Genomic DNA, 24,122 nt, shown 5'->3' with positions numbered 1-24,122 from the left:
CACACACACACACACACACACACACAGAGCAGAGAACATATCAGTATGCACAAAAGAAAGAGACAATTCCAGCCCGTGACAGCACATGAAAGCCAGCAGAGAGCCGTGTGGTTGGAGCATCACAGGCCTGTTAGTTTCTGCTCGTACCGAAGAGGATGATCAAGGAAGAGTCCTGAGAGGAGCCAGGAGCCTTCAATCGGTTTCACCGTAGAAGGAGAGCGTCCATCATGTGGAAACTAACACCGAATACCTTTATTTCTACTTACTGTATTTGCATATCAAATGTGTTCATATCTCAAATGTCGTTTATTTTCTCCTCGCTGTATTGAAGAAGCTGTGTCTTTTACAAAGAGCGGACATGGAGAATGTATTCAGGCCACATCGTAAACTACGTTGATGCGGACCTGAGAGGGTTTTACATCCTTCAGAATCTTGATAAATAACAGAATCGTTGTCAAAAGCAAGAGACAGGGTTCATAACATTCTGACCAGTGGGTTTCATGACTTTAAACCAAATGTCATTACAAACATTTAGTGAAGTCTGGGTGTAAACAGTAAAAAGTGAGTAAATGTAGTATTTAAACTAACAATGAGAATACAAAGCATACAGTAAACCTTAAATAACTCAAATGAATGAGACAATAGTTTGATGAAAAGAACAAACATTTAGTGAAATCTGGGTGTAAACAGTAAAAAGTGAGTAAATGTAGTATTTAAACTAACAATGAGAACACAAAGCATACAGTAAACCTTAAATGACACAAATGAATGAGACAATAGTTTGATTAAAAGAATAAACATTTATATAGATGCCTGTATGTATGCCTGCTTATATTTTGAGTCTTTCTTTTAAAAGCATATTCATTATTTCAAACTCAGCGTAAATGAACGTTATGAACACATGAATATAACACATTTACATGATTTTTACTAAACTTTTCAGATTTTATTTTTTTCAAGGACTTTTCCAGGCCTGGAAATAACCGTTTTAAAACTCCATGACTCTTCCAGGTTTTCCATGAACGTAAGAACCCTGAAGAGAAGCACGCGCTTCCTGCATAAGGTGTGATGTCATCAACGCTGCCAATAAGCGCCAACACTGTTTGCCACACATGAACCACTAATCTGTGGACCTGAAACCCGGCAGATCACACGGCACCACGTGTGATCTCACAACACCTCGTGTCACATCTGTCTCGGAGGAGCAGCGGCACAAAGAGCGGCTGCTGGAGCAAAGCAGAGCTCAGCTTCTAATCCGGCGTAAATCAATTAAGAGCCGAGCCGGCCGCCGCTGCTCACCAATTATCTGATCCTCTTCTTCTTCTTCTTGTTTTGTGTCATCCTTCGGCGCTGAACCGACCGCTCGTCCTCGCTGTTAAATAAAGTACATGTGGAGCTGAGGTTTACGACGCCTTGTCAATGATTTGTTTTGACAGCGACTGAAAGTGTCAATACAAGAGGTGTAAAGCCGTGTCAATATTATCTGATCTGCTGCTGTCAGTCCTTTAGTTTACGGAGGCAGCCATGAATCATTCTTATTTTTCTGAAGGTTTTGGATGCATTAAAAACCTGCGTGATTAATCTGATGGAGAGGGGATATAATACTTGGTGATTTTCATGTTTACATTGACAATCCTCTGAATATAAGTCAAAACAATAAAGGGAGACGGGAGATAACCCTTTGATCTGAATGTTAAACCATGTGTTAGGTTAAAAACGGTCTTTTCGTCTCGTACATGAGTGCATTGTATTCACTTCTGGTGAGAACGGGAGGAGACAAGGACTCCCTAGCTCTACTTTTTTATATTTAATAACTGAATATAAGAGTCATAAAAACTACTCCAGTCCTTTCCTGTAAAAGCATTAACAGCACAATGGAACTCCTGTAATACTTCATTAAAACTAGCATTCTACATTGGCGTTGAAGGTACCCCTGTGGACCTTTTCCTCATATTCAAACGCTGGTTTCCAGCTATTCCCTGATGATTGGCAGTTTATGGTGGTAACGCGCCCATGAACATAGCAATGTGCCTTCAAAGGCAGTAAAGAAGAGAAGTGCTCGCTCGAAAACGTCGATCTAAATGATAAAAGTATTCAAAGAAATGACTTTTAGTAGTTTTATGAGGAAATAAATCCACTGAGCGCATTAGTTAGGCCTTACGTTTGGGCTAAGGGTTAACTGGGATAACGTCAGCCCTGTTCACATACACAGTCCACCCAGGTGAGCCTAAGCCAGTCACTGAGACCTGTTTCACACGGGGAACTTTCACTGGACTGTGTTTAACCCGCAAAGCCGCGGCTTGGACTGTGCCACAGTGAGAGCTTTCTTAGCTAGCAGTTTCTTAGCGAGCAGCGTTCTTAGCTAGCAGCGTTCTTAGCTAGCAGCTTTCTTAGCTAGCAGCGAAAGCTAACAGGAAGTTAGCTCTTCGCTCCGGAAGCACATCAGGCGGAGACTTTCCAAGGGAAAGCGCGGCGCAGGTAGACGTCATCAGAAAGTGGCTACGTCACATACAGCTGTTAGCTTTGAAAGTATCGCAGCAAAAGAGGTGAAAGTTGAAATAATTTGAACTATTGAACACAATAACGGTCGTGCTTCTATCCTGATACAGGTCATTTCATATATCAATAATAATATATATTACGATACAGCAAGTTCTCTTGTAATTCAATAAATAAAGTCTATATGAATATTAAGTCACGAGACAAAGCTAAATGCCAGCGCTAACATGCTAGCATGCAGCGTTTCAGATGCAATGTTCACAAGCGTAGTTTAGCGCGTTAGTTTGCCAACATTTACTAATCAGCACTAACCACAAAGCAGTGAGATGAGTAATGCAATCCACCTGGTGGATTCCTCTCATGGGGACCACGAATTTAATGAAAATCCATCAATAGTTTCATAGAGATATTTAAGCCTGGACCACCGTGGTGGACCAACAGACCAGCATTGCTACCCTGGAGCTGTGACTATCCACAATAAACTATGTCAAAGGTGTATGGAACTGTGAAAACAGGTTTTGTTTCATATCGCTTTGAATGTAAACATGGCCACAAACAACCGTTGGAAAATAAATGACAGTGAAATGTCTTGAAATGCTAACAATCAGGTGAAGTGACAGAAGCTTAGTGCAGCACGAGAAGAAAATGCATCCGCTCTGAGGATGTAGAATGATAGTGGACTATATATAAAATATGCTGAACAAGAGATTATTCAACCAAATAAACTGCAGTTACACATAAATGCTGCTTGAACAAGAACAGATAGAAAGAGAGATGGATGGGTAGAGAGAGAGATGGATGGATAGAGAGAGAAGGATAGATAGATATTAAGAGAGATGGATAGATAGAATGAGAGAGAAGGATAGATAGATAGAGATGGATAGATATTAAGAGAGATAGATAGATAGAAAGAGAGAAGGATAGATAGAAAGAGAGAGATGGATAGATAGATAGAAAGAGAAGGATAGATAGAAAGAGAGAGAGATGGATAGATAGAAAGAGAGAAGGATAGATAGAAAGAGAGATATGGATAGATAGATAGAAAGAGAAGAATAGATAGAAAGAGAGAGAGACGGATAGATAGAAAGAGAGAAGGATAGATAGAGAGAGATGGATAGATAGAAAGAAAGATAGATAGAGAGATAAGGATAGATAGAAAGAGAGAGATAGATGGATGTATGGATGATAGAGACAGATAGGCAGACATATATATATATATATATATATATATATATATACGTATATATATATATGTATATATATACGTATATATATGTACATATATATATACATATATATATGTATATATATATATATCTATATATACATATATATATATATATATATATATATATATATATATAATATATATATATATATATATATATATATATGTATATATATATATATATATATATATATATATATATATGTATATATATATATATATATATATATATATATATGGATGGATAGATGGATGGATGGATGGATGGATGGATAGAGATCGACAGGCAGACGGATATATATATATATATATATATATATATATATATATATATATATATATATATATATATATATATATATATATATATATATATATATGGATGGATGGATGGATGGAAGGAGATAGATGGATGGATGGAAGGATAGATGGATGGATGGATGGATGGATGGAAGGATAGATAGATAGAGAGATAGATAGAATAGGGTCAGATAAGGACGGGGCTACTGTGAGATGAACAGAAGACATATGCTCTGACTGTAAATCAGCTTAGTCCCTCAACAAACTCTCTGTCCTCCTCCTCCCTCCATCTCTGAGTCCTCGTGTGACCCGTCCTGTATTCTATTGTTCACATAGTCCTGTATTCTATTGTTCACATAGTCCTGTATTCTATTGTTCACATAGTCCTGTGTTCTATTGTTCACATAGTCCTGTATTCTATTGTTCACATAGTCCTGTATTCTATTGTTCACATAGTCCTGTATTCTATTGTTAATAGTCCTGTATTCTATTGTTCACATAGTCCTGTGTTCTATTGTTAATAGTCCTGTATTCTATTGTTAATAGTCCTGTATTCTATTGTTCACATAGTCCTGTATTCTATTGTTCACATAGTCCTGTATTCTATTGTTCACATAGTCCTGTGTTCTATTGTTCACATAGTCCTGTATTATATTGTTCACATAGTCCTGTATTCTATTGTTCACATAGTCCTGTATTCTATTGTTCACATAGTCCTGTGTTCTATTGTTCACATAGTCCTGTGTTCTATTGTTCACATAGTCCTGTGTTCTATTGTTCACATAGTCCTGTATTCTATTGTTCACATAGTCCTGTATTCTATTGTTCACATAGTCCTGTGTTCTATTGTTCACATAGTCCTGTATTCTATTGTTCACATAGTCCTGTATTCTATTGTTCACATAGTCCTGTATTCTATTGTTCACATAGTCCTGTGTTCTATTGTTCACATAGTCCTGTATTCTATTGTTCACATAGTCCTGTATTCTATTGTTCACATAGTCCTGTGTTCTATTGCTCACATCGTCCTGTATTCTATTGTTAATAGTCCTGTATTCTATTGTTCACATAGTCCTGTATTCTATTGTTCACATAGTCCTGTATTCTATTGTTCACATAGTCCTGTATTCTATTGTTCACATAGTCCTGTGTTCTATTGTTCACATAGTCCTGTATTCTATTGTTCACATAGTCCTGTGTTCTATTGTTAATAGTCCTGTATTCTATTGTTCACATAGTCCTGTGTTCTATTGTTCACATAGTCCTGTGTTCTATTGTTCACATAGTCCTGTATTCTATTGTTCACATAGTCCTGTATTCTATTGTTCACATAGTCCTGTGTTCTATTGTTCACATAGTCCTGTATTCTATTGTTCACATAGTCCTGTATTCTATTGTTCACATAGTCCTGTATTCTATTGTTCACATAGTCCTGTGTTCTATTGTTCACATAGTCCTGTATTCTATTGTTCACATAGTCCTGTATTCTATTGTTCACATAGTCCTGTGTTCTATTGCTCACATCGTCCTGTATTCTATTGTTAATAGTCCTGTATTCTATTGTTAATAGTCCTGTATTCTATTGTTCACATAGTCCTGTATTCTATTGTTCACATAGTCCTGTATTCTATTGTTCACATAGTCCTGTGTTCTATTGTTCACATAGTCCTGTATTCTATTGTTCACATAGTCCTGTGTTCTATTGTTAATAGTCCTGTATTCTATTGTTCACATAGTCCTGTATTCTATTGTTAATAGTCCTGTATTCTATTGTTCACATAGTCCTGTGTTCTATTGTTCACATCGTCCTCCACCAGCATGTGGATTACATCTCAGGACTCTACTCAGTCTGATGACAGCACAGCGCTCTACTCGTCCTCTTCCCCGGATTTCCTGAGCAAACAAATCCAACCAGGAAACACTCAGAGATTAATCGACTCACAAACAAGTCTGCATTAGCCTGTGAGCGCAGAGTGCATCACATCTGAGCTCCACAACGGAGGAAAGCTCTCCTAATCAAGTGAAGAGGGCTGTTCAGCCGTGTTTCCTTCACCTGTGAAATGTTTAAATCACAAGGTCAGCCGGAGCTCGTGGCCTCACATGGCCCCGCCCCCTCTTGCTGCAGCTAGGAGGCTGTTAGCCATTAGCTGGACCAGAGGAGTGTTCCACTCACTCTCTGTGACTCTGAGCAGATGAGGAGATGTTATTGATGATCTATAAAGCCATTCAACATCTTGGAGCTACATCAGTGAGTTTTGAACCCCGCACATCGGACCCACTACCAGCGTCCAGGAGCTGCATGTAGGTCCCTGCAGTAGAAGCATGCTGTGTCTCTACGGACAGACGGGCTGCCGGTCCAGGACATGGAGACGCCTCCTGATCTGAGCATCATGTATTTCTCTGTACTTCTCTGTGTAAATGTGTTTCACAATGTCACAACGCTATGGTGATGGTGTTTGTTTTTTTGTGTGTTTTATTCAGTCAATCACTACAATACAATGAGTAAAGCCACAATGTAATATACAAAACAGAAAGACTGAAAAGGTTTAGGTAGAAACATAATGCTCATATCCTAAATTATTATCAATTAAATCAGAAAATGTATATATATACAATTCATTCACACTTTCACCCTAAAAAAACAATCCTTTTGAAAACCATAAATGAATTGACCATTCTCACATTCATGTTAGCGTTATTCCATAACTGAACTCCTACAATAGAAATACATCTTCTTTTAATCCCTTTTTATGCTTTTTGTACAATAGACTTAGAAACGCGTCAACTTAAGCAGAGTTCATACACATTCTGACCAGTGCATTCCATGACTTTTCCATGACTTTAAACCAAATGTCCATTACAAACATTTAGTGAAATCTGGGTGTAAACAGTAAAAAGTGAGTAAATGTAGTATTTAAACTAACAATGAGAACACAAAGCATACAGTAAACCTTAAATGACACAAATGAATGAGACAATAGTTTGATTAAAAGAATAAACATTTATATAGATGCCTGTATGTATGCCTGCTTATATTTTGAGTCTTTCTTTTAAAAGCATATTAATTATTTCAAATTCAGCGTAAATGAACGTCATGAACACAAGAATATAACACATTTACATGACTTTTACAGGTCTGGAAATAACCATTTTAAAATTCCATGACTTTTCCAGGTTTTCCATGACCGTAAGAACCATGTTAAGGTTCACGATCTGCTACGCGTTTTAGACGCTACACACAACTCATTAAGTGTAGGTCTCCAGCATCTTCAAAGGGAAGATTACTCAAGAGATTCTAAATAAATACATTTTGTTAGGGTTATGAAAACATCTTCTTGTTGTGATAGTGGACGAGCTGTACCCAGCATGCAGTTTGGCGGTGTAATTTTATAAATGTACAATTATTAGTATTACAAATTGTTTGTGTCACAAGCTGTAGTGTCGTGATGTTTAACCTGTTAAAGAGTGTTAGATGTGGGTTATTAATTGTTGTTATAACTATAGATATAACATGACTAAAGTTATAACATGGCTAAAGTTATAACATGGCTAAAGTTATAACATGACACGTAAGTAGCTCAGACCACTGCGCCCTGAAAAATACATTTTGCTGCCTGCTGAAGAGCGACAACAGTCGTTGCGGCTATGCATGGGTACGACGGTGGAACCGGTATGACGTGGAACCGGTATGACGTGGAACCGGTACGACGGTGGAACCAGTACGACGTGGAACCGGTACGACGTGGAACCGGTATGACGTGGAACCGGTATGACGTGGAACCGGTACGACGGTGGAACCGGTAAGACGTGGAACCGGTACGACGGTGGAACCGGTATGACGGTGGAACCGGTATGACGGTGGAACCGGTACGACGTGGAACCGGTACGACGGTGGAACCGGTACGACGGTGGAACCGGTACGACGTGGAACCGGTATGTCGTGGAACCGGTACGACGGTGGAACCGGTATGTCGTGGAACCGGTATGACGGTGGAACCGGTACGACGGTGGAACCGGTACGACGTGGAACCGGTATGACGGTGGAACCGGTATGTCGTGGAACCGGTACGACGTGGAACCGGTATGACGTGGAACCGGTATACCGCGCAGCCCTACTTCAACGTAAACATCGGCTCTCGGGCCTCTTGCTGAAACGACTGATGCTGCCACTCTCCCTCTCCCTCTCAGTCTGTTTGGTCCGTTCTTAGTCGGTCTTGAAGGTCGCGTTGGAGATAAATGTGGCCATTAAAATGAAAAGTGTTTCTCCCGTCGGGAGCATTGAGGCACTGTGAAGCTTCACTGGATTGATTTGTTGAGGAACATTCATGGAGCGCTACGCACAAAGATGCTTCACCCTCTGGGGAGCATGAACCTGCTCAGTGAGTTTCATTGCAATCGGCCTGTTTCTTGGGCACAGAGAATTGTGGCCTTCTGAGGGCACTTAGGAAAGGACAGGAGGCCATTAGGGTTCATCCTCTGGGAACCATGAATATACCCTTAATGTCATAGCAATCAAAGCAGTAGTTGCCGAGTTGGACGGAGACATTTACATCCTTAGGCCACTCGCAAAGAACGTAAATAAGATCCGACAACACTGAATATTCAAGCTGCTCTCGTCCCTACTTGTCCGCTTGAAGTTGCCTTTTCCTTTTCTGTAGTATCTTGACGCTGAAGGTTTGTAAATGGCGTTACCTTACCACTGACTTCCTGTTTTAAATGGACTGTACTTGTATCTCTCTTTTCTAGCCTTCCGACCACTCAAAGCTCATCAACGCTATATGACATCATTCACCCATTCACACGCTGATGGGAGAAGCTACCATGCAAGGTGGCACCTGTCCATCAGGAGTTTCTAACATTCACACACCACAGACACGCCACAGACACACCACAGACACGCCACAGACACACCACAGACACACCACAGACACGCCACAGACACACCACAGACACACCACAGACACGCCACAGACACACCACAGACACACCACAGACACGCCACAGACACACCACAGACACACCACAGACACGCCACAGACACATTACAGACACACCACAGACACACCACAGACACACCACAGACATGCCACAGACACACCACAGACACACCACAGACACACCACAGACACACCACAGACATGCCACAGACACACCACAGACACACCACAGACACGCCACAGACACAACACAGACACACCACCGACACGCCACAGACACACCACCGACACGCCACAGACACACCACAGACGCGCCACAGACACGTCACAGACACACCACAGACACACCACAGACACACCACAGACACGCCACAGACACACCACAGACACACCACAGACACGCCACAGACACGCCACAGACACACCACCGACATGCCACAGACATGCCACAGACACGTCACAGACACACCACCGACATGCCACAGACATGCCACAGACACGTCACAGACACACCACCGACATGCCACCGACATGCCACAGACACGCCACAGACACACCACCGACACGCCACAGACACACCACAGACACGCCACAGACACACCACAGACACACCACAGACACACCACAGACACACCACAGACATGCCACAGACACACCACAGACACACCACAGACACACCACAGACATGCCACAGACACACCACAGACACACCACAGACACGCCACAGACACAACACAGACACACCACCGACACGCCACAGACACACCACCGACACGCCACAGACACACCACAGACGCGCCACAGACACGTCACAGACACACCACAGACACACCACAGACACACCACAGACACGCCACAGACACACCACAGACACACCACAGACACGCCACAGACACACCACCGACATGCCACAGACATGCCACAGACACGTCACAGACACACCACCGACATGCCACAGACATGCCACAGACACGTCACAGACACACCACCGACATGCCACCGACATGCCACAGACACGCCACAGACACACCACCGACACGCCACAGACACACCACAGACACGCCACAGACACACCACAGACACGCCACAGACACGCCACAGACAGAGATTTAATCGATTAGGTTGATTGAATTGGGAGCCATGGGATGAGTAATGTGCGGTTCTCTCCATCATCCTGCGCTCTGTCCTCACCTCCCCCTCTCCCTCCTGACGCTCAGCTGTCTCCCCCGATCGCCGGCTGGCCAACGGACATTTGACATCCAACACCTTCGCATCAATTATGAGTTAGAGGAGGTCTTCAGCTTCTCTGACTCACAGCTCCGTCCTCTCCTTCTAGTCTCCTTCTGTGTCCTCCAGCGACCCCAGCTGCAGGAGGCACTCACTCTCTCTCTCTCTCTCTCTCTCTCTCTCTCTCTCTCTCTCTCTCTCTCTCTCACATGGTCTTTCTTTTTTTCCGGGTCCCCACGCCGGCCTTCTGACTTCTCTGAGTGTATCTGGCTCCCTCTCAGTGAGAGGGGGCTATATTTAGTGTGGGAGGCGTTAAAATATCATCATGCAGTCGAAGCCCAGAACAGATCCAGTGGTCAGATCACCTGTAGCCCTGAGCGACACACATGACACACCTGTCTGTCTACCTACCTGTCTACGTACCTGTCTTTCTAGCTGTCTGTCTACCTACCTGTCTGCCTACCTGTCTGCATACCTGTCTGTCTAGCTATCTTTCTACCTGTCTACCTACCTGCCTGTCTACCTGTCTGTCTATCTACCTGCCTGTCTACCTACTACCTGCCTGTCTGCCTACCTGTCTGCCTACCTGTCTGTCTGTCTACATGTCTACCTGTCTGTCTACCTGTCTGTCTACCTACCTGTCTGTTTACCTGTCTGTCTGTCTACATGTCTCTCTACTGTGGTGGCAAAATGTATCTTTCCAGTTTACTTAGAATAGAATGGAAAGTAAAACTAAGAAGGTCCATTACACATCCTCCATTTTGGGGCGGGGCTCTGGAGGAAGGCCTTACAGACGTTTAGAGCTGCTAGCTACTTTGATTGGAAAACAAGCACTGGGCTGTGTTTTTTTTTTATTCTTACTGGTTTTCTTTAAAGACTGGAGCAGTCGAACAGCAGAGGACTCCTGTGATCAAGTCGCTCTTCCACAAAGCTGGGATCCTTCTAACAGCCCAAACTGACGGTGAGCTGTCCTGACTGTTGGTCTCCATTATGGACTCCTCTCTGCATAACCTGCACCAGCTGCAAGGCTTCCACCAGGTAGCATGTTCTGGCTGTTTGCCATCTCGACAATAAAGCTGCGTTCACACCAAACGCGTCGCAAATGTTACTCGCCCCTGAAAGGTGTCGTGGCTTATCTCTGTGGCTTATCTCCGTAAAAACAGTGACCGTTTCCTTCATCCACCATGGAATAACCACTAGTTCTGCTTTATACTTGTTGTGTAAACTCCACATACGTGGGAACATTAAACTCCATGGTGTCTGGGTTCATAATATTATCCGTAGTCCCACAACAGCGTCTGAATGAAGCCGCTACCAGCGCTACTTCAAGACCAGCAGTTTGATTCATGCATGCAAGGAGCTGAAATTGCCGCATGCCGCTGGACCTTTAGCAGGAAAACACACAGGGAAACGAATAACTTCCCGTTAGCAGTCACACGCACATGCCGAGCACACGAGGCGTTTGGGCCTCCCGTCCTCTTCTGTTCTGCGTCTGGTGCACAGCCACTGAGCCACGACCTCGCTCTGAGACAGCAGAACCAGGTGATTGACAATGGACCCCTGAGCATGCTGGGAAACAAGATAAGCTGCAGCCCGGCCAGTTTTGTGGTTCTCAAAAATTGCAGAGAGAGAGAGAGAGAGAGGCGGAGAGGGAAAAAGACGGAGAGAAGTTACAGAGCGATTACGCGGCGTGAACAGAGGACAGACGGGGGGAAGGAGTCCTCTGCTGGACATGAAGAGTGACGGACAGAGGAGAGAGGAGTGATGGGAGTCCTCCTCCTTTTACCCTTCTCCTCATCCGTTATCAGCCATCAGGGTGCTCCATCACTCTGGATAACCATCTTCTCTCCGTCTCTGTCACTCGCTCCTCGTTCCCCTCGCGGTCTGAGTCCGGGCGCCAAGCGGACATCTTTCTTTACTGCCGGCCTCACGGCCCAATGCAGCGTGAATAAAATAACTAGTCTGGTGGTTACTACCATGACAAACACACACACACACACACACACGTTAGCCAAAGTCGGCATCTAATGCTGACTCATGGAAAGGGATCATAAAGGGTCAACATGTCTGAGAGACTCAAATACTCCACGATGTGACAGTGGGACAGAACTGAACCCTCACTGAGGCCTTCAGCTGGAGGTTGGGATCGGGCCGTTCGCTCATACAGCAACACGTTTGTCTCAAAGCGATCAGCTGTCCTGTCCCTGCTGGCTGAGAGGACACAACGCACACATAACCCAGTGGAGCCATGAGCCGTGTGGCCAAACACACAACGTGGCTTTCTAACGCTCAACACGTTTGCTCAGCCTCGAGGAGACAACCTTTAAATCCATCCAACGAGCTGAGCATCCACCTCCGAGGTCGATGATGGAAAACTCTTCTCGTGTGAACACAAATGTAAAATCTGCTGGTTTGTGTTCCGAAGGGTCGTCTTGTTTTTGATTCATTTGTCAAATTAACTCAATTCAAAATGTAAAAGGTTCTTCATGCCGTGTGCAATGATTTGCAATTGTGCATGAGTGTATAGAAGACGCCTGTAAGCCGACCGCTATTGTGACAAGTCGGCTAGCGGTCGACTTCCTTGTGTGGAGCCGCTCTATATTTGCTCTACTTGCTGTGTTTCTGTTTGGCCGGGGGAACCAGACTGATCTTTTTGGAGGCATTGAGCCGTGACGCTATGTGTAAACTCATCCTATGCCATTTCATCAGGGTTCACACACATTCTGACCAGTGGATTTCATAACTTTTCCAGGACCAAATTTCCATTACAAACATTTAGTGAAATCTGGGTGTAAACAGTAAAAAGTGAGTAAATGTAGTATTTAAACTAACAATGAGAATACAAAGCATACAGTAAACCTTAAATGACTCAAATGAATGAGACAATAGTTTGATTAAAAGAATAAACATTTATATAGATGCCTGTATGTATGCCTGCTTATATTTTGAGTCTTTCTTTTAAAAGCATATTCATTATTTCAAACTCAGCGTAAATGAACGACATGAACACATGAATATAACACATTTACATGACTTTTACTAAACTTTTGGGATTTTATTTTTTTCAAGGACTTTTCCAGGCCTGGAAATAACCATTTTAAAACTCCATGACTTTTCCAGGTTTTCCATGACTGTAAGAACCCTGTTTTATGTTTTTTCCTTAAGCTCCCTCACTCATATTCATCCGGTTTGAGCGGGACGAGCTCAACGAGACCGCCACCTCCTCGTGAATATCTAATGAGCCCAGCGGCACCGCCAGGAGGCTTTGGCCGTACGTTAGAGAGGCCGCTGCAGACCTGACCTCCTGTCGTGTGAAGAAAGAGACCAAAGCCGTCCTTACCATTGTAGGAGAGGCGAGGTTTGCTTAGACACATGATGAAGTGAACTTCCATCTCATTGGACGCCACGGACTTGGAGCAGACAGGACACTTGAATCCTAGGAAGAAATACACAGGACAATCACATAAATACCTCTTAAATAAATGATAATAAATACATACAGCCTATAACATCATAACACATTCTATATATATATATATATATATATATATATATATATATATATATATACACACACAAAGGGCATTTTGTTAGATGTCTTCTCATAATAGAAAAGTGAAAAATGTGTTTGAGATGAAAATGATGGGACACATTTATCTTCAAGACGATGATGTAAAGTCTCGAGCCCTGGTGATAAATCACCCATCAGCGGGCCGCTTAAGTGTTGCTGTTTCTTCTCCGGGGCCCCTGGACCCCATCTAATGACAAACCATGACAAACTAGGCGTGGACGCTGTGATATGAAGCACGAGACAGTCCTCCTTTGAGTCTACAACTAGGTTTGAATGCGGCGCTATTCGAGACCAAAGGTGTTTTACATTTCCTCATCGTGACTTTACCAGCAGCTCAAAGGCGCTAACACTAACTACAAAGATCCGGATAGAGAACTAATCAATGTGTTTTGAGGCATTACATCTTTCCCCCATGATTCTGACACAGATATTAAATCAGTAAGGATTCTAACTGCTGGACTTTATACACGCAGACGTTAAGTGTAGCTACTGTGACACAGTACTGTGACGAGGTACTGTGACGAGGTACTGTGACGAGGTACTGTGACGAGGAACTGTGACACAGTACTGTGACGAGGTACTGTGTGACGAGGTACTGTGACACAGTACTGTGACGAGGTACTGTGTGACGAGGTACTGTGACGAGGTACTGTGACGAGGTACTGTGACGAGGTACTGTGACGAGGAACTGTGACGAGGTACTGTGACGAGGAACTGTGACGAGATACTGTGACGAGGAACTGTGACGAGGAACTGTGACGAGGTACTGTGACGAGGTACTGTGACGAGGAACTGTGACGAGGTACTGTGACGAGGAACTGTGACGAGATACTGTGACGAGGAACTGTGACGAGGAACTGTAACGAGGTACTGTGTGACGAGGAACTGTGACGAGGTACTGTGTGACGAGATACTGTGACGAGGTACTGTGATGAGATACTGTGACGAGGAACTGTGATGAGATACTGTGACGAGGAACTGTGACGAGGAACTGTGACGAGGAACTGTGACGAGGAACTGTGACGAGATACTGTGACGAGGTACTGTGACGAGGAACTGTGACACAGTACTGTGACGAGGTACTGTGTGACGAGGTACTGTGACACAGTACTGTGACGAGGTACTGTGTGACGAGGTACTGTGACGAGGTACTGTGACGAGGTACTGTGACGAGGTACTGTGACGAGGAACTGTGACGAGGTACTGTGACGAGGAACTGTGACGAGATACTGTGACGAGGAACTGTGACGAGGAACTGTGACGAGGTACTGTGACGAGGTACTGTGACGAGGAACTGTGACGAGGTACTGTGACGAGGAACTGTGACGAGATACTGTGACGAGGAACTGTGACGAGGAACTGTAACGAGGTACTGTGTGACGAGGAACTGTGACGAGGTACTGTGATGAGATACTGTGACGAGGAACTGTGATGAGATACTGTGACGAGGAACTGTGACGAGGAACTGTGACGAGGAACTGTGACGAGGAACTGTGACGAGATACTGTGACGAGGTACTGTGACGAGGAACTGTGACGAGATACTGTGACGAGGAACTGTGACGATCGGTTGTGTTTCAGCTTTTCACAGCTACTTTGTTGGGTTGTTCAGGAACCGTGTTGACTGGAGACTTTCAGTCGAATGGTGACAGATAACTACATCATCATAACTACATCATCATAACTACATCATCATAACTACATCATCATAACTACATCATCATAACTACATCATCATAACTACATCATCATAACTACATCATCCACTGGGTCACATGAGCCAAGTTTGCAGACAGCTGAAAACAAAGCGACTGCTTTACGATCAGGCAGACTTCTGATGCAAGAACTCCAAGCAGAGATCCATCCTCTGGTTGGGTTAGCAGGTTATAGATATACATATATACTTGCAAAGTTATGATACCTACGAGCTCTCAAGAAAGATGTATTTAGTTTTCAAAGCTTGGCCCACTGAAGCCCTAACATCACAACTTTTAGTTTTGAACAGACTTTAGGGTAACTATGATTACAGCGTCTACACTGAAGGCTGAAGTGAACTATAACTTTGAGAGAAGTCCCCATCACGTTGTTTTGCAGCCAGTAATGATTACAGATCATCTTTTGTTATAGAAGCTGCTCCAAGACTCCAGACTATTTTCTTGCCAAAACTTAAAAATCATTTCAACTGTCCTGAAGTCAGTGTAAAGCTTCCACAAGGGCCCAAGTGGTTATTTACATATAAACACACAATGCAAATGATTAGGAAATAAATGTGTGCATTTTTATTGATAAATAAAAAAACTGTGTTATTTGTATATTTTATAATATGTTGTAAACGTAATCAGCTGTTAGTCTCAGAAGTATTGTACGAATATTCATAAAAGGAACAAACTTCAGAATCGGAGGTACGGTAGTTTTACAATTTGTCAGGTTACACACACGGACAAATTCACTACACACACACACACACACACACACACACACACACACACACACACACACACACACACACACACATGGGCACCTGGCCCACTTTTCCCTTGGCTGCTATTTTCAGATGCTCCGTGGGGACGAGAAGAGGGAGAGATGGAGGAAATGAGCGAAAAAGAGGTGCAGAAGGAAGGTGAGCGAGTCCAGGCATCTGAGGAGGAACGAAGGGTTATGATACACGGTCCAGCAGGGAGGGGTGTGTGTGTGTGTGTGTGTGTGAGTGTGTGAGTGTGTGAGTGTGTGAGTGTGTATGCATTTGCCTTTCGACTCAGCCAAGCACCACAAATCCTTGAGGACTTTTCATATCCAAGGAGCACTTAAGGTCAGATAGGGACGAAAATAAATCAAAGGACTGGATCATAAATTAATTATAGCGGCGCCTATGTGAAAGTGTGTGTGTGTGTGTGTGCCAGTAATCCTGCAGCGCACAATACTGTGCAGATGTGATTTATGTCGAATTGGCACATTTCTCTCAGCCGTGTTTCTTGATGTCATGGTGTGGCCTGCAGGAGTCGGGAGGCCCACGTCATGGTCCATCCTGAAGTGTGTGTCGACCCGCCATCAACACGTTGAGATGAAAAAGGGAGATGTTTTTTTTGTGGTGCTCTTTGTCATTTAGGCTCATCAAATGTGTTTGTTCTTTTAGTACAAATCTGAGCTCATGCAGTTCTAAATAATCTGTGTAAAAGGCCAGTGGAGTGGATGGCGCCGTGCCAGCGGCTGCCTGTCGCAGTAGCTGCCTGATGTTTCTTTATTTTATTGTCTTTTTTTCCACTTTCTTCTTCTTCTTTTATTTCACGTTTGGTTTAAATTACGCCTGGACAATGGACCGTAACTTTTTCTCAACTTTCACGTGGCTTTCTGACTACTTGTCCGCTTGTAACAGAGAGCCACAAACAAACAATGACTGGGACTATTGTTTTTTCTCGCGCTCAGCTGATTGCGCTGTGCAAACCGCAGCCTGGAGCCTGTGATCCCTCTGGAGCTCCGGAGAAGGGCTCGGGGCTGCAGGTCGGGTGCCAAAAGGAGGGCAAAAACGAGGAAATACAAGCCCTCGGTACCGGTAATCATAACGGGGAACGTGAGGTCTTTGGCGAATAAGACGGACGAGCAAGGCGCGCTGGTGAAGACCGAGAGGATCTTCCGTGAGTGCAGCATCTTGTGTTTCACGGAGACATGGCTGCACGCGGATTTTCCGGACCACAGCGCGTCGGTGCCCGGCTTCAGGACTGTACGGGCGGACAGAGACGCGACACAAAGAGAGGGGGAGGGATTGCAGTGTATGTGAACGAGAGGCGGTGCAACCCCGACCATGTGTGTGTGAAGGAGCGTTTCTGCAGCCCGAACATTGAACTGTTAGCCGTGGGGATGCGCCCGTATTATTTGCCGAGAGAGTTTACGTCTGCCATTGTTGTCGCCGTTTACGTGCCACCATCAGCTGACGCTGAGGAAGCAGTGGACACCATCCACTCCACTGTGTCTGGACTGCTGAGTCAACAGACAGGTGCTTTTATGACAATAACTGGTGACTTTAATCACACAACACTGGACAAAGCTCTGCCTATCTCAACAACAATGGGCTCCTCCAACCTCCCCCCCCTCTCTGTGACGACTGACCAGGTGAGAAGACAGCTGGAGAAACTCCACCAAGGCAAAGCTGAAGGACCTGATGGCATCAGCCCCAGGGTCCTAAAGACCTGCGCCACCCAGCTGTCTGGTGTCCTGCAGCACCTCTACAACGTTCTGGGAGAGGACGTGGACATAGTGGAGGAGTACAGGTACCTGGTGTCTCATCACATGGTGGAGGAGTACAGGTACCTGGTGTCATCACATGGTGGAGGAGTACAGGTACCTGGTGTCTCATCACATGGTGGAGGAGTACAGGTACCTGGTGTCTCATCACATAGTGGAGGAGTACAGGTACCTGGTGTTTCCATCGACAGCCGACTGAACTGGAAGGCCAACGTCAACGTTGTGTACAAGAAGGGGATGAGCCGACTCTTTTTCCTGAGGAAGCTTCGATCCTTCAATGTGTGCAGCAAGATGCTGGAGATGTTCTACCAGTCGGTGGTGTCCAGCGCCCTGTACTTCTCCATAGTCTGCTGGGGAGCAGCATTGGAGCCGGTGACACCAACAGACTTAACAAGCTAGTTAAGAAGGCCGGCTCCATCATCGGCTGCAAGCAGGAGATTCTGGAGCAGGTGGTGGAGAGGAGGACGCTGAAGAAACTTTTGTCCATATTGGACAACCTGGACCACCCTCTCTACCACCTGCTGCAGGGCCAGAGGAGCACTTTCTCTCAGAGGTTCCTCACGCTCCGCTGCAACAAGGACCGTTACAGGAGAACATTCCTGCCGACAGCAATACGGCTCTATAACAAGTCACCGCTTGCTAGTTCCTCTGTGGATTAGTTCATCACTGTACTATACATACTTTGCATTTTGCACTTTGCACTATCTGTTTATCCAATTTACTTATTTACTTAATTAATGAATACACTCTTCAGCTGTAAATATAAACATAATTCATTCCAGTTAGTTGTATTCTATTCTATTTTATTGTGTATATTTAAATATATATATATTACTTATTTTAATTTGTATATATCTCTCATCTCTGTTGCTTCTTTATATATTTTATCTTTTATCTTGTGTGTTTGTATTTCAAGTGGTAAGGCGCTACTGATGACGACAAAAAAATGTCCCCTTGCCGATTAATAAAGTATATATTCATTCATTTACTTTGACTAACTAAATGCCATTATGTTATTGATTATTTTTTTTAACTGAAATATGCTGTTAGATATATATATATATATGTATATATATATATATATATATATATATACATATATATATATATATATATATATATATATATATATACATATATATAATGCATTAGATATATATATATATATATATATATATATATATATATATATATATATATATATATATATATATATATATATATAATCATCCAAAGAAGAGGCCATATATATATATGGACAATATACATATCCAGTTTGAACATTCATATTTATTGTATCAGTCACATCACATGATGATAATGATAAGTGACAATGACAACAATGGCGCCGTCATAAACCTATGTACTCATGTATATATTGCTGCTGTTTTGTATTCATGGCTATATTTATTATACACTTGATATATATATATATATATATATATATATATATATATATATATATATATATATATATATATATGTCCCTCCGGAGCCCCCAAAAATGATCACTATGAACATAAACAGCATCTTAAGCTAGCAGCGTGTGGAGGACTGCGGTGACACAGGCCGGCATTCGGCCTTATTTCAGTCCTGACAGACACTGAGACCAGATTGCTTTTGATGTCGGAGCATTTGATTTATTGATTGCTGTTAATAGCCCTAATATGGAATATGGGAAACACATGTGACCCAAACACGGGATGAATCTGCTTTATTAAGTTGTAAACTGGTTAGATAATAAATAACATTTCACAAACAGCCAAATGTGCTCATAATTTTTTTGCTAGGTTGCCAAACCGCCTGCGTTAGCCGTTAGCTAAGTGGATACTTCCTCCTCAAGCTAAACTGCATGCATACTATAACTCTGAACACACGTTTGTCCATGTGTGCAGCTATAAATAGGAATAAAATAATCTAAAGTTGGGTTTTAGAAGTCATTTGGTCCCCTAAAGCTGCTGGTTTCGGCATTTCACGCAACAGCTAACGGTGCTACCATGACTTCCTGTTTGTATAACGCTTCTTAGCAACCAATTTAGACAACACGAGAATTTAGGAAGGACTTTACACACAAATTAAACGTAGATTGGAAAAGTTCAGAAACAAAAGTAAAGTTACACGTTACACCCATGTAGCGGTAAGGACTCTGGGTCTGCATTTAGACGAGGAACTCAGTTTAAAACAAAGATCATTCACATTTTAAAGCAGAAATGCTCGTGTCCATGTGTGCATGTATTTCCCTCTCAGCATTGAAAGCGCACTCCACTAAACGGATTGTGGTGTCATCCTGTTTTTCTGTCCGCCCTCTGTGATGTTTTAGTGATGAAAAACTTCAGTGAATCAAAGTTGCAGAGAAGCGCAGCGCTGTGCTGTGATACAATGATTAGCATTCAGAGGGCGTTTGGGGATCAAAGCTGAATAACGACTCAAATGCTAAATCGGAGGATGGGCTTTCGGGTTGGATTCTTCTGCAGCTGGATCCTCCGGGATGATGGCGTCTCATTAGATTATGATTTCTGTCAACTAGCACATGATCAGCAGCTTTGCCTGATGGGTCACATTTAAAGACTGATGATTTTTCATAAACTATAGCAAACACAAATGTACGTTTGAAATGTGAAGAACAAGCTGGGATGCCGCCCAGAAGAATCGTGATATTTGTTGTTTTTATTGATTGCTGATAATTGTGATGCAACTGTCTCCAGGAGACGAGCACGAATCAGACTTGGAACATTTGTTTTGGCAGAACATTTTTCCAACAGCAGATGGATTCTTGAAAACTTCTTTGTCACACTTCTACAACACGTTTTGGTGAACATGAATAGGTGAGATATTAACTACAGCATATAACAACCGGAACAGCCAATTAGACCAAAAGTAATGGAAACATATTAATGCTCTGAATTAAAAATGATCCATCTTGATCATCATAATCATACTGTTGATATCAATCACAACCCAATGAGGTGGCCTATCTCAGCTCATCCAGTGTAATAGACCGAGCACTAACCACAACATGTCTTTTTTTAATCAGGTTAACCTTCAGTTATAAACCGTTAATATGAAACCATAGTTTACGATATTAATGCTCAGTTAAAATACTCTTCTACACAAAGAAATGAGAGGGCACTAATTAGGATGTATTACAATTTGCTGCCATCGAGAGAAAGAGCCACATGGTCAAAGTATTTTGATGATTTTTCATATTTTATTCTTAAAATCCACTCATTGAGAAATGGTCATTGGACTGTTGATTTATCATTTAAATCAAGCTAAATGAAACACAATGTGTGCAAAATGCTTGTCAGATTAATTCTCTTTATCAGTCGATTCTTTCAGGAAATGGTTCAAACGGACATGAAATATAGGCGACTATATGCGAACATATCTGAATACATTCATTGTGTAGAATATAGTCTCGTGTTGAACTCCAACAAAACACAATGAACTTTCTCTAAACGTGGATTCTAGAAAACATGCATTTATTGAGAATAGATCCTTGTTTGGCCAAATTAAATGATCCTTTGTATAATAATTTCAGGCCAGTGTCCAGGATCGTTGGGTATAATACTAGAGCTGTCAATCACCTTGTAGCCCCGCCCCTAAAGCATCCCCTGATTTATGGTCTGTTTGACTCTAAATGACCATAATTTACTAAATGAACATCATGCTGTATTGAAGAAGACTTGAAACTAGAGATTGAGACATAAACTCATGTTTACAATGTTTACTGAGGGAATACATCAAGAGAAGTAGAGTCATTTATATAGACTTCTATACAACCAGAGGAGTCACCCCCTGGTGGTCAGGAGAGAGAATGCAGCTATAAGACATGAAGTATAGACTTCTATACAACCAGAGGAGTCACCCCCTGGTGGTCAAGAGAGAGAATGCAGCTTTAAGACATGAAGTATAGACTTCTATACAACCAGAGGAGTCACCCCCTGGTGGTCAGGAGAGAGAATGCAGCTTTAACACATGAAGCATAGACGTCTATACAATCAGAGGAGTCGCCCCCTGGTGGTCAAGAGAGAGAATGCAGCTATAAGACATGAAGTATAGACTTCTATACAACCAGAGGAGTCACCCCCTGGTGGTCAGTAGAGAGAATGCAGCTTTAACACATAAAGCATAGACTTATATACAACCAGAGGAGTCGCCCCCTGGTTGTCAGGAGAGAGAATGCAGCTTTAATATATGAAGCATAGACTTCTTTACAACCAGAGGAGTCACCCCCTGGTGGTCAGGAGAGAGAATGCAGCTTTAAGGCACTTCTGTCATTTTCTCATAGACTTCTCTACCTTCCCTTTAAACCTTAACCAAGTAGTGCTGCTGCCTAAACCAACCAATCATTTCACAACATTAACCACATGGCATTGAGGCAGATACGAAAAGTATTAGTGGAACGTATTGCTGATTCAGAAACATTTAACATAATACTGTGATTTGCAGAAACGTACAATGCTGACTGGGTTGGATCATTTCTTTTTGAAATGATGTGCTGGCTAAGAATCTTTTTCTGTGCTCTAAATGTCCTGTAACAAAAATATAATTCCATATAGAAAGAAGGAAGGCAGACCCTGCACATACGCACATGCAACATACGCACATGCAACATACGCACATGCAACATACGCACATGCAACATACACACACGCAACATACGCACATGCAACATACGGACATGCAACATACGCACACGCAACATACGCACACGCAACATACGCACATGCAACATACGCACACACAACATACGCACACACAACATACGCACACACAACATACGCACACACAACATACGCACACATGCAACATACGCACACACAACATACGCACACATGCAACATACGCACACACAACATACGCACACACAACATACGCACACCTTGCATGACTATGCAATAACCACAGTGAGAGGCTGAATAGATGGAGCCGTCACACACTCTGAGCTGAAGTGCTATTAAATGGTACCATGGAGACTTATTCTCGTCAATCCCTGTACAGACAAAACACACACACACACACACACACACACACACACACACTCACACTTCTCAGGCGAGGTCACTCAACTCAATCTGTGGCCGATGCATATTTCATCACCCCTCGGCCTGAGACCTGACGGAGGTCCCGGATATCCACTGATGAAGACTTGAGGACTTGAAGGGGAGCTCCAGATGAACCGCCGGCTACTGGGTATGAAATGTTTGCACAGATTGGTGCTTTTTGTGCCGCGCTGCAGCCGGCAGAGAGCTGCTGTATTTGCTCTTAAAGGTTCAGTCTCAATCGATTTAATCTCCAGGACACACACACGTCTGGGGTTTTATCACAAAGACAAGAGCATATTAAAATCCACTTTCCAACAGTGCCCGAGTTGTCTTAATATTCCTGATCACGTTGTTTTGCTACTGATACTATTGCCGATAAAATCTCAAAAGTCATATCTCGTCAGGCCTCGAGCAACGCTTTGCTATTCACGTATTTCTATGCGCACTCCGCATGAGAAAAGCTGCATGGATACGGAAAAACTGCATATATATTTTACACTTTGCTTGAGGTGGTTCTTCCCTCGGTCGACAAAGAGATAAACGCTTGATGAATGCATCATGGGAACTCCTTTCTGACTGATTTAGATGTAGAAGTCCCAAGACAACAGATCCCCTACGTGAGTCCTTGACTTTTAGATTTCCATTTCCACAAGGTAGATGTTGATATACTGTAGGGAGGGACTGCTGTTGACATAGTTACCACCACAACACACACACACGCACACACACACACACACACACACACACACACACACACACACACACACACACACACACACACACACACACACACGCACACACACACACACACACATGTCATATTTAGCTGGATTCTCAGAAGACACTCAGCGCTGAAAAAAAAACACTTGAGTCTCTCTGCTCTATAAAATGGCCGTTAATCAGACAGGCCACAGGTGCCTCTCCTCCTATCTGCCCTTGGGAGTGTGTGTGTGTGTGTGTGTGTGTGTGTGTGTGTGTGTGTGTGTGTGCGTGTGTGTGTGTGTGTGTGTGTGCGCGTGTGTATATGAACGAGAGACATAGAGGGAGGGTGACGAAGAAAGCTCAGCATCATCG

The 24,122-nt window shown here is 43.1% G+C and overlaps 1 protein-coding gene across 1 annotated transcript in view; it reads right to left on the bottom strand.

Annotated features, from left to right (window-relative positions):
- The window catches only part of znrf1 (zinc and ring finger 1), a gene marked incomplete at both ends in the record, with an annotated part of 53,926 nt that overhangs the window by 4,039 nt on the left and 25,765 nt on the right, over positions 1-24,122 (bottom strand). The window contains one exon of the mRNA XM_079223679.1: positions 13,532-13,627. Coding sequence (XP_079079805.1) covers positions 13,532-13,627 — 96 coding nt within the window. The remainder of the gene's footprint in view (positions 1-13,531; positions 13,628-24,122) is intronic.

This window comes from Taurulus bubalis (assembly GCF_910589615.1).
Source record: "Taurulus bubalis genome assembly, chromosome: 9".
Classification (NCBI taxonomy): Eukaryota; Metazoa; Chordata; class Actinopteri; order Perciformes; family Cottidae; genus Taurulus; species Taurulus bubalis.
Note: the sequence above shows the minus strand (reverse complement) of the source record. Positions and strands in the feature narration are given on the sequence as shown.